General features: G+C 38.5%; 1 protein-coding gene across 2 annotated transcripts; it reads right to left on the reverse strand.

Annotated features, from left to right (window-relative positions):
• Positions 1–3,797: 3,797 nt before the first annotated feature.
• Positions 3,798–12,269, reverse strand: FGG (fibrinogen gamma chain). 2 transcript variants are annotated; one of them, XM_006190821.3, is made up of 10 exons: positions 11,999–12,269; positions 11,853–11,897; positions 11,466–11,649; positions 11,261–11,354; positions 9,612–9,742; positions 9,151–9,284; positions 8,192–8,376; positions 6,443–6,720; positions 4,552–4,721; positions 3,798–4,022 (listed from the first exon to the last, which is right to left on the reverse strand). In XM_006190821.3, the coding sequence occupies exons 1-10, from the start codon at positions 12,074–12,076 to the stop codon at positions 4,008–4,010; spliced, it is 1,314 nt and encodes a 437-aa protein (XP_006190883.1). In that variant the 5' UTR covers positions 12,077–12,269; the 3' UTR covers positions 3,798–4,007. The 2 variants fall into 2 exon arrangements, with proteins under 2 accessions (XP_006190883.1, XP_014419910.1); XM_014564424.2 differs by lacking the exon at positions 3,798–4,022 and having other exon boundaries at positions 4,224–4,721; positions 11,999–12,158.
• Between the last annotated feature and the right edge of the window lie 766 nt (positions 12,270–13,035).

The raw sequence follows: 13,035 nt of genomic DNA on the forward strand, positions 1-13,035 counted from the left end.
GGATATACAAAATATAGGCCCCTATTTTTGTTATTAGATTCCAAGGACATATAATTACATTTGAATAAATATAATCATCATATACATAATACAGGGAAAATGTTTCTACACGCTAATTCTCAATTTTTTACTTATCCTAATGCTGACTGGAAACACAGAATTTGGGGATCAGCATTCTGAGTAACACTGATTTATAGCACAGTGACATTTACATAATTTAAAAATACATAAAACAAAAAAACCAATCCATGATTTATAAGAATATGCACAAATAAGGAAACATTCATCAAATCTAGTACAATGATTGTTTATTAAGGGATTCTTAAAGGGAAGAAAAGAAAGTTTGAATAAAAGAGACTCGATCGATGAAGAGTGACCCAGCACAGACGAACGTGAATATGGTGTGTTAAAAGTACGACTAACACAAGTTCTGCCTCTGGACACACACACACACAAGGAAACGGTATATGAAACAGTCTTTCCCACACTCTTGGTCTCTTTGTCATTAACTTAGTATTTTCCATCTACATGAACTCATACCACCATCAAGTCTCTTTTCTCCATTCTTTTTGAGCTGCATCAAACTGATAAGAAATCATCAGTTGATTTATTTTCTCCAGGGTTAAATGTGTACTTTGTTTTTCACTCTGGTCATCTGAATACGCCGTGGATAGCTGCTATATATACTTTGGCTAGTTTATTACTGATCAGAGTTAAGAGTTAAGACATTTAGATCTTGTAAGTTCTCAAATACGTTGTCTATACTTGCACGTCTTCATTTCCCACTCACTTTCAACCTCCTCGTGAATCTGAAACATGATCCTTAAAGCCAAACTACTGAACGTACGAAGAATTTTTTAAAACCAAAGCTATAGCACTTCAGAAGTATATTTGAAAATCTCGACAGTTGTCCAGTAAATGATTACTCCTGCCTGCTAGCTTAAAGAACTCTGCCCCGTGGTTCGTGACCTGAAGTCATGGTATCAGTGCCTCTGTACCAGCACCTTCCTTTTTGGAAGCTTCTCTCTGTGGGTTTTTTCAAAGTGTGTGACCATGCACATTTGCTTTGTATTTAGCCTCCCTCTTTTGCAGTGACCTGAGTTTCATGTGCCCAGGAAAGGAAAGAGAAGTGCTAGGTAATAGTTACCTGTGATTTGAGCTGTGCAGAAAAGTAATCTGTCTCTACGAGGCTCCAAGCTCGCTGTTTCACTTAAAAGTAGATTTTTTAAAAGTTGATTTATCAAGATAAGCCTTTTAATTTCTATTTTATTTGCAGAGATATGATCCAATTGAGTCTGGAAGTATATCTCTTACTTTATTTCTTAAGTTATAGCCCTTCAAGGTTCACCACTGAATATAAATAACTAAACAAGTAAGACTTTGATGCTCCTCTGTGCACTTCTACCTCACTGGGGTTTAAAATTAACTGCAAAACTAATAACGTACTCATTATAACAAATCAAACAATGGAGAGGTGTAGAAAGAGGATGTTAGAAGTCCCTCCCTAGCAATGCTGGATTACCCAACACTCGGACCATTTATGTGCTCTGGACACCCACAAAAACAGGGAGCTCCAAAATGCTTATGAAAGAATGTTACAACTGCTATTTTAGAAGAAGCAATGGAAAAGTGATCACAGGAAAAATTAGAGACTTTTGGACTTATATTTATTTTGTGCTTAGTATTTTTATTAACTTTTATAGATCAGTTGGGGACTCTATATTTATAAATCACATTTCGTAGATCAAATATGTACAAATAGTGCATGTATGTCAAGATTATATTTTGTTCAAAATGCATATGTATAGATACTTTTAACATAGTTATCATTGTAGAATTGCTTTTCCATCTTTAAATCTTATTTATTACTTTGTAAATATTTCTTTGTCCATACAGAGATATTATGCTTATGATGTAATCATTGCATTCTTTTCCATTGTACTAGTAAACCACCTTGCTTGTCCATTCTTCCACTGTTAAATACTTTCTAAATGTCCCGCTGTTGTTAAGTATATGACTGTACTTGTATTTCTATACATAGCTATTTTCTTTTTCAAAAATAATTTTCTTGGGATATATCACTGGAATGATATTGCATCAAAACTTAATGAATATTTACATAACTCTCCCTGTCTATGACTGAATTGCTCACCCAAAGGATTTTATAGATCCTCAGAGGGTAGACATATGCATTTTGAGTTTAGAAGTAGTTTGGAGTATGATGAGGTAGGAACAGATAAGGTTGGAGGCAAGATAAAAAACAAGAAGGAGGCATTTGCCACTATCTTGGCAAGAGATGCTATAGATCCCAACTGGAATGGTGGCAGTGGGTAAGGAGAAGGAAGTGAATATAATAAATGTTTAGGAGGTGGATTTGACAGGCTTAGTGACACGGGGAGGGAGGAATAAGAAAGAATAATTCCTTTTTTTGAAACTTGAGAACTGGATGGAATAGAACAGTATTGGGGGTGGTATAGCTCAGTGGTAGAACTCATGCTTAGCATGCGTGAGGTCCCAGGTTCAATCCCCAATACCTCCATTAAAATTTTTTTTAATTAAAAATTTCTTATAAAAAACTCACAGACATAGCAAACAAACTTATGGTTACCAGGGGAGAAATGGGGTGGGAAGGGATAAATTGGGAGTTCTAGATTTGCAGATACTAACTACTATATATAAAATAGATAAACAACAAGTTTATAATATATAGCACAGGGAACTATATTCCATATCTTGTAGTAACATATAATGAAAAAGAATATGAAAAGGAATATATGTATGTACATGTATGACTGAAACATGATGCTGTACACCAGAAACTGGCACAACATTGTAAACTGGCTATACTTCAATAAAAATAATATAAAATAAAATAAAATAATAAAATAAAATAAAGGAACAGTATTGGGAGAAAGGAGGACACTACTATGAGCAGCACAGTGACTAGTACAATGAAGGTGTCAATACATGTTGGTTGAATGAATGCCTCGTGCATACACGAATGAATGAGTGCTATAGACAATGAGAATCAGTGTTTCTATTTTCTCAATGCCTCACAAGTTTTGGGCTGTATTCCTAGAAGCCGACTTACTGTTTTTTAATCTCCTCAATAGGATGCTTTTAAAATCAGGACTCATGAGAACGAGGAAGTGAAAGAATTAGGAAGGAAATGGTGACAAGGAAAGGAATCCAATGCTGATGCTCAGGACTTCGGAGCAACCAGATCCTCCCCTCACAGAATTAGTCAATTACTCTACAAGATCAACCATCTGCCAGCTTTTGTAGACTCAGCTATTCCTCACAGACAGTTGGCGATTCCTGGTCTCTGGCTACTGAAGTAATGGCTTCATTCTGCTCACCTCTTTGTTCCCCAGTGCGGGGCTGAGCAGGTGGTTCCCTGGAGCTCTCTGCTCTGAGTTACAGTCCTCTCTGAGCGCCCACATATGGCCAAAGGATCCCAGAGCTAAAAGGCTTTGTTGGGAGAATCCCCAAACAGCCTTATGTCTCCAGCTGCACTTCGGGTACCATGAACCTTGGTAATGTGATTATGACTTGTGTTTACATTTTTATATCAAATTTTGTTAGTTTGGCTGACTGTATTTTTCTGTATTTGTCTTATAACCCCTGGAGGTCAAAAGCCATGATTTCTCTTTCCTTTATAACTGCCCAAGAGTCAGGTATAATGTTTAGCACCAAGTATAATGTTTAGCATCAGCAACTACTGATGATTGCCCAACAGTAACTACGAAATCAAAGGAAAGTGATGATTTTTAACAGCCAGTAAAAGGTACCATGTGTCTGGTCTTAGGAAACAAAATGTTTATTGAAATGGTATGTAGATAAATTACCGCCAGCATAAAACCATTAGTGGAGTTTTCAACATAGGTTCTTTTTACTCTTAAGATGAAGTGAGGCCTTGCAAGTCCATTGTTCCGTAGGAAAAATACTATATTTCTCTGTTCAGATAAAGTTCTTTAAAAAAAGTAAATCACTTTTGAAATGGTCTTTTATATGTCTCCAGCCTATGACCAAAACAAAAAATATATTAAAAAGATATAATTCTCTCTACTGAAAAAATAATTAAATATGAATGATTTAGGGGTAATAAACGTGGGAAAATACTTAGGCATTTGAAATGCCTAGAATTTTCTCCTATTTTATTAGTACACACTAAAATATTTACAAAATAATCTTAAAAATGACCAAAACAAAATGACGTGTGATCATTGAAACGAAAACTATCATGACAATTTTATTACATATTTAGGAAATAAGCTAAAATATGATCTCATCAAAGAAGTAAATGTTAACTCTGCATTCAGTAATTTGGGAATATGGTCCAAAGTGAGTTTTAGTTGCCATTTCAAGGCTAATTATCCTTCATAAAAGACTTAAAATTAATATACCTACAGTAAGAGAAAACGGGAAGAAAATTTCAGGAAAGTTTCTGAAACTTTGTGGGTTAACAGCAATGAAGAGCTAATTCTCAGGATAAAACAATTTATTTTCTATTTTCTATTGTTCTATTTCAACATGGTGTTCTGGTCCAACCTGTTTGGATCCCCCAAGGTGATACTGCTGCCCTTCTCCGATGGCGATTCTGTTATACGGGATTAACTTCATGGTGGTTTTCTTCATGGAGTACCACCGAGATTTCCAAGTGGCCCAAATAATGCCATTATCATAACCATTAGGAGTAGATGCTTTGGAGTAAGTGCCACCTAAAACAAATTGTAGATGGACATATCAGTGCTCTGGAATCGCCTCACCTCTAAAAGTCCGTCAAGAACCATCATGAAGTCCGTTGTCACTTACATCAAATTTATAGCATTATCTACTAACTGAAAATGTCCTTAAAGACTCCTAAATTCTCAGTTTATAAGTGGCATAAACTTAATGTTAAACAAACACGTATGTCTGTGTTGTGCTTTCTCGTCACATCCATACTTTAAATGTATTCACTCTCAACAGGGCTAGAACCCCAAATTTCCCCAAGTGGTCTCTCTCCCTAAGCTTAGCCACCCTGAACTCAGCTGTTATGAACCGTCTTTCTGGAAGCAGATTAAAATGGCAGAAGTTGTCATTCCTCATTGGGGTGGGGGTGTCTCAGGTCATCCGAAAATACAGTTTTACTAGAAAATACGCTGGGCTTTAGAAAATGGTTCTGAAATGTTAGTTTATATCCCATTATAAAGTGGAGATGAGGTTGATGTGCCTTGTTGTTCCTGGCTGCTAGATCTCAAGTAATTTTGGAAGGGATTGTCAAGAGTCCAGGACTAGAGTATACCACAGGCTATCAACACATCTACTCTGGATTCTGTGGATCAGGCATTTTGCTTGAGAGCTTCTTCTAATTCTAATTGGTCTATTGGTGCAAAGATAAGTTAGGTTTCAAAAAAAATGTGAAAACCAAAGGGTAAATTTAAGTAGTTTTTAAGAGGATTTCAAGACACCTCTTGCACAAATGAACTTATTTATAAAACAGAAACAGACTCACAGACATAGAGAACAAACTTATGGTCACCAGAGGGGAAGGAGGGTGGGAAGGGATAAATTGGGAGTTCGATATTTGCAGATATAACTACTATATATAAAATAGATAACTAGTTTCTGCTGTATAGCACAGGGAACTATATTCAATATCTTGTAGTAACCTATAATGAAAAAGAATATGAAAACAAATATATGTATATGTATGTATGACTAAACTATTATGCTATGCACCAGAAATTGACACATTGTAACTGACTATACTTCAATGAAAAAAAAAAAAAGACATGTCTTGGCTGGACAGTGTCTTCAGGAGGTAAGATGCTCATAACAGACGAAGGCTTCCCTAAACATAACTGCTAAGTAGCAACAATAGTTTGTCCTAAGTAAAACCAGTGTCCAGAACTACTCCAGCCTTAGAGCAAACTTTAGCTTGCCCTCCTCCCATCCTAAAATAAGTGCCTACACTCCCCAGGCTGGACTCCTCTCCTTTCAAGCTCTCGTGGACCCCCGCCCTTATCAATTCATCCCTCCTCTTCACATCATTCCACCAGACACCTACTCATTGCTCCCCAGTTGTATCCGACATGTAGCTCCTGGGAAGCTGAGCAGGGCTAATGTATTAACAGGCATAAACATGTAATGTTTGTCCATCCAGATCATATAGATGGTAAGTCTAGAGGAGACACCGTCACCCGAAGTATCAACTCTGATGGTGGTAGTTTCAGGCACAATGAGAACTACTGGATAGTTTGCAGCAGGTGGATGTCTCACAGAGGAGCCAATTTGAGGTATAAGCTAGCATTATCCAATTCTGGCTTAAACTAAAGAACTATATAATAAGCCCCCAACATCCTTACTAATTATTTCTCATTTCCTTATATTTATGTCTTACCTTTTCTAAAAATACAGACTATACACAAATTCATATGTTTGAAGAAGAAAGCCATACCTTGGTAATAAACGCCGTTGAGGTGGCCAGCATGACACTTGTTCATCCACCAACCAGACCCATCCTGTTCAGCACAGTTGCCTTCAAACTTATCATTGTCGTTGTCCCAGGTGCTGAACTGCATGCCATTGTGGGATGTGTAAAACTTGTCACTAGAATCCTCGCCAAAATCAAAGCCATCAAACGCATCCCCGGCATCCCCACCAATGAAGTAGGCGTACTTCATGCGGTATTTGTCACTTTCAGGACCCACGCTGAATGTGGAATAGTCCGCAGTGCTGCAAAGAAGGCAACAGGCACCTTAGCCCCCGAGCCTCAGAAGGCGTCTCAGAAGTTCGCCCTTTCACAGGATAATTGTTTGGATTTTTTGACTCTGCTTCTTAAGTCTGACATGTGTTCACTGAATAAAATTTTCTGCAAATCTGGCAAAGGACAATGGTTGTGTGAACCAGTGTGTAGGTCATCAGAACCACCCACGATGGGTCTAGAAGCCTTCAGGGCATCCCAGGGAAAACTAAAAACTTCAGCCATTTGAATGCCTTCTGCCTATAGGAGCCAAATATCCAATCCAGATATGTGGCTGGATCTGACTAATTTCATATTTTCCACTTTTATCTCAGTGTTGAACTTGTACAGACAGTTCCAATAAACAGCATTCATTATCTGACAGTGAGTGACCATTAATTAATGCAGCCCCCTTGAAGAAGCAATGGTTCCATTAGCCACGTGTACCCTCTAAAGGATGAGGTCATAAAGGGGTTTATCTTCACCAAGGCAGTGGGGCAGTGTCAAGAAGGAGGATCACATAAAAAAAGTGGTCCCTGTGTGACCCACAAAACATGAGCTGCAGGGTCAGAGAGACATTCTCCTCTGGGAAAAAAAAAATTGCGAATGGAGCCAGAATTCTATGGAGTACAGGGAAGAATGGGCCTTGGTGCATGAACAGAGATTTGTAGAAAACATTTAGCTGCCTTCCTGATCTCCAATACTTGGGAAATGGGAAATGTTCCCACAGGAGAAGGTCTACTGACTATGGTACTTTCTGGTTAAACATTTAGAAAGTAAAAATACATGTTTGGACATAGACTGTATTTCATCAATATTATAAATGTAACAAGAGGGTTGGATATTGTTTTGAATTTTAATCGGGTATACAGCAGTCAAAGTGCCCAGGCAGCTTTGAGCGTAGAAGGAGCTCTGTCCAGCTCACCAAAGAAGCTGGCTGATTTAATTCTAAGGTCGCTCCTGGATTTGACTGCCTAAGTGGTTATTAAAGCACTGGGACATCTAAAGGCACTAGATTCACCCTTCAACCAGGGTAATGGTTAAGAGACTGTAAAGTTAAACTATCTGAGTTTAAATCCAGTCTTTGCCATATACCAGTGATGCGACCTTGGAAAAGTTAATCTGCAAAATGGGATTAATAATAGTTCCTGTCTCATGAACTATTTGGAGTCGATTAAATTAATTTCATGCTTAATTTCTGGTACCTATTAAATGCTCAGGAAATGTCAGCTGTTATTTTGTATGGTTCCAGAATACGTGGATTGTATCAAAACACTCAGATCCTGCCTGGATAGGACCCACTGTCTTGGGCTGCTCTAGAGCCGAACTGACCTCCAGGGAAGCTGGCTGGATATGCTCTTGGCATTTGTCAGACTGTCTTTCCCACTGGTCTCCTGATAGCTGGAAAGTGAACACTCCAGACCGTCTCTACAACAAAATGTTAGAAATCCTTTCTAACGGTACCTGGTTTTGCCGCTCCAGTCTTCCAGCTCCACTCTTAATACATACGGGATGGTAGACTGCGTGCTTATCAAATGAATCTTCTCATTACCCAGCCAGAATTCTGTGTTTCCGGTAGGAGACAGATGTCCAAATCCTTCTTTATACTGAATCCAATTTCTTTTGAAATCCTCACTGCCATCAAGCCTCTAATTACACAATTGCACGGGCCAAAGGAGAGAGTGGATTGTCAGTGCACGTAAAGAAAACGTTGTAAACATTTTGTCCAAAATACGGCGGGTATGATTTCATCATTTACGAAGTGACCTCGGGCTAGCTGCCTCGGTTTTCTCATCTGGCAAACCGGAATAATGGTGCTTACTCCTTAGGGTTGTTGCAGGGGTTACACCGGAGATTGTGAAAGTACTTAAAAGAGTGCCTGACACATTGTAAATTAAATTCTTGTGACGGGCAGCCCTATGTGTTGATGTACCTGCCTAGTTCTCTGTCTGGTTCTTTGTCACTATGATATCATGATCACATGCCGTCATGAATCCGCAACAGCAGTGCCAGCGTAGGAGAGAGCCAAGCACGGACAGAATCCTGACTAAATCCTGACTCTGTTACTTATCAGTTATGTGACGGGGGCAAGTTACTTAGCCTCTTGTGCCTACGTTTCCCCCTCTGCAAACAGAGATAAGAGGGAAAAACTATCACAAAGAGAAGTTGCAAGGGTTAGTTGAGTTAATGTTCACAAGTTGCTTAGAAAATTATCTGGCATATAGCAGAGTGACGTGGGTTTTTGTTTGTTTGCTTGCTTATTTTGGGGGCAGTAATTAGGTTTCAGTTTATTTATTATTATTTTAGTGGAGGTACTGAGGATTGAACCCAGGACCTCGTGCATGCTCAGCAGGCACTCTACCACTAAGATTTACCCTCCTTCTGGGTGTTTATTAAATATACTTGGTGAGGGGAAAAAATACCTTCTGAAACACAGTCCATCCGTTTCCAGATCCATCAATTTCACAGTAGACTAAGAACTGCTGCTTAGCTTTCAGAGGTTTGATAAAGTAAAGCCCGCTGTTTCTGGCCCCCTTATTAGCAATGTCTTGACAATCTGAAAAAGAAGGCATTTTTATGGTGGCTTGAAATCCAGGTCAGACTATGCCAGCCTTGAAAATGGAATTTTCAACATGGTGCAAACTATTCCTTTCCCAAGATAAAATATAATCCCAAGACAGATATAATAGTTTTCTTACTTCTCACATCATCATTCCTTTCAAACTATTTTCAGCTACTCAAGAAAAGTCGAAGCAATTAGAGTGTTTAGATTTAATGGCTAGATATTTTCCAATGTATGTGTATACATTCCAATACGTATAATCTCCTTTACTTTTTATGTTTGCTTGGATGGACTTAAGCCCAATATAAACCTTTCACTTACCTTTCCCTGTTGTATCATATATTTTTACTGTATCTTGGCAAGGCTCCTGACACTTTGCTTCAAGCTGGACCACTTTCTGTTTCAGGTTAATGATCTTTTGGTTATTTGAATTATATATTTCCTGCAAAAATCTATAAGCAGAAGAATAAGATAATAGAGTGTTTCTCTCAGAGGAATCATTCTGCATTTTCTTTTTAAAAAACACAACTTGATTTTTCTCAAGAATTAGTTCCTGATAAATTACTCCATTGTTGGAAAAAATGTAAAATGATGTTACTAAAATGAGGTAAATTCTAAGGTTTTTGGGAAAGAAAATAACAAGGTCATTGTCCATGAACGATATCCTTGTAAGTGGCCATTCTGATTTTTATCTTTTGCACAAAGGGCAGCAGATAACGACGTCCTTGAGCAATAAGCCTGATTCATAGTAAGAGCACTTGGTGATAACTATTAGGACAGAATATCCTTAGAGAAGGAAAGGCCCTTCAGGAATTCATGTGTGTTGAAGCATTATTCCTTTTCCCTCGTGGGTTTACTGAAGATCTATTTATGGACTTCAATCTATAACTTACATGGGAAAAGTATCTGGGGCATTACCTTACGTAAAATTAAACAGAACACATTTCCCCTTTCCTCTTGATGTTTCTATTTACACAGCTTCAGAAAAAGGCTAGGGGGAGTAAAAACTCTTACTTCTGTAGTTTCTCACAGGATTGCTTGTAAATATTCAAACATAATAGAAAACTATCTATAGAGCATAGACTGTTATTTCTTTCTTTGAGGTACAGGATAGACAGACTATATGACCACTTTTTTCCTCTTCTGCACCTTAGATAATTTTTCCTTCAGCTTCAATGATGGGCAATAAGAATGTAAATTATAATGCTAATAGTAATCACAATAATAATAATAATTGTCTTCTGATATAAAAAAGAGTCTAAGTTCCTCCTGGGCCACCTATCCTCAGCCACCACTTACTTCAATTTCTTACGCTTCTTTGAGAACAATTTAGGGGGAAAAATTGAGGAAGAAACTAAAACCAAATCCGAGACTGGATGTTCAGGAAGTCTATGAATCCCCGGGAAGTTGTTAACAGAGACATTTTACTTTAAGGAGAAGGGAGGAGACCACGTAATTACAGGTTCCATGATTAACATGTAGCTTTACAATGTTTGTTACAGTTATCTCTTAAGGCACTTTTTTTTTTCTCTCTGCTCTGCCTCCAGTATAATTTACTTTTGCAGACAAGATCCTCCCTATGTCTCTGCCTGCAATTTCTTATCACCCATTTGTTGACATTCTTATAAAAAGAGTTTTATTTTCAACACCCAAATTCCCATCAGTTCGAATTTAGCTGTAAGACAGATGGGGCTCAGGGGGAATATTTTGGTAAATATAGTCATAAAGCATTTGAAGACGTCTAAAACATTTTTCATCCACATGATTATTAAAAGCAATTACAACCCAATACAATTCATATTGCCTAAAAACTCCCATCTCTACGGTGTTCAAGGTGGCCAGGCATCACGCCTATTAGATATTACAAGTAAAAAAATAAAAAATAAAAAGATTACCTCTACTGAAAGTTGGAATATTGAATAAACACTAGATCAGTCTTGGAGAGCAAATTAAAACCAAAAAATGCCTACCGAATAGTTGATTCATGTGTGGAAATCAATGTCTCATATTTCATTATTTCTTCCATCATTTTCTTGAAATCCTTGGTAGCACTCTCTATCCTACCTGTAATATGGGGTCAGAGATATAAAAATACTTAAGCAAACAGAACTGCTAAAACCACAGCAAAAGAACTTCACAGATGATTTTCCCAGTCGGGGGTGGTTAGAATCTCACTTGGCTTTGATGGCTCGGCAGGGTTATAGCTGATTTGGATGGCTTTGATCAGCTCTCTGGCCTCTGTCGTTTTGTTCTCAACTTGATGTAGGATGTCTTCCAAAGTCTGCAGATCCTTGTCCACGCTGTTTTGGTAAGTAGACAGGAAATCCGCAATGCCACAGGTAGTCGGGCAGTAACTACCCTGAAAATACAACAACAGAGTGATTTAAAATCTTGACAAAAAGCTACATAAAATCCACCAGTTAAAAAAAAAATAGATAAAACATGGACTGTTTTTTTTTTTAATGTCTAAAATGCCAAATGGTCTTTGCGAGAGAATTCCTTTTATTCCTCCACCCCTGTCCAGTTCAAACACAGCCAGAAACGAACAAAAAAACGACTTACAAATCTTTCATCTAAGATGCAGCAGTTGTCCCGGGTAGCGACATACTAGAGGAGGAAAACACAGACATGTCACTGGTTTATCGTATCTTTTCTTAAATTTCAGCTTTCCATTGGGAACAAATACGTTTTGTAAACAGCACACTTACTGCCAGGCATGTTGAAGAGAGCAATGAAAGAGTGCAGAACCAGAGGACTAAACTCCGGGGGTGCGAGGACCAACTCATGATGTCGGGGGTGCCCGGTGCTCCGAGCCCTGTATGTCAGAACTGTGGCCTCTTGGGTTCCTACTGCCCCTTTATTTAAGCCCAGAGGACGGCAGGACTGCCAGTGGCTGGGGCTGATCACGCGGCCTTCTTCCCAGGAGGGCGGGATGTCCTTCCTGGCTCTTTTTCCTCATCTTGGCCCCCAACCAATGTTCCGTCAGGTTCCCAGATTTTGCACACAGGTATCAGCTCCTCCTCTTTGGCTCAGCTCAACCTTTCTCCTCGAAGTCAAACCCATCTGCAAAGGCTAGTGAAGCATTAGCCATGGCTGTGAGGAGGGAGGGGCGCGTGGGAGGCTGTGTGATGCAACCGCTTCCAGGACAGGGACTGGGGAGCAAACACAGCCAGCTGACCTCGACCAGATCAAACCCGCCCCAACCTTAAGATGGAGCCTGGTGCTGTAACCCAAATTACCCAAATTACCGCAAGTCCTTTCTTAGGCCAGGGATGAGGCAACATCATTATTTTTAACCTGTGGCTGTGGCAGGTGAAAACTTTGCCTTCTACCAGGTCTAAGTCAGGATTACCGGGAATGAATGACACTGGAAATATACCCCTGCCCCTCTATGTTGACCATTTTCTTTTTTTTTAATTGAAATACACTTGACATATAACAGTGCGTTAGTTTCAAATGTACAACATAATGATTTGATAGTTCTATGTATTAAACAGTGATCACTACAATACACCTAGTTAACACCTGTCACCACACATAGTTATAAAATACTTTTTTTTCTTGTGATGTGAATTTTTAAAATCTACTCTTTTAGTAACTTTAAAATATGCAAAACAATATTATTAATTATAATTACCATGCTGTATGTTACAACCCAGGACTGACTTGTTTATTTTTTAATTGAAGTACAGTCAGTTACAATGTGTCAATTTCTGGTGTACAGCACAATGTTTCAGTCATACAT

This window comes from Camelus ferus, chromosome 2 (genome assembly GCF_009834535.1).
Source record: "Camelus ferus isolate YT-003-E chromosome 2, BCGSAC_Cfer_1.0, whole genome shotgun sequence".
NCBI classification, from domain to species: domain Eukaryota; kingdom Metazoa; phylum Chordata; class Mammalia; order Artiodactyla; family Camelidae; genus Camelus; species Camelus ferus.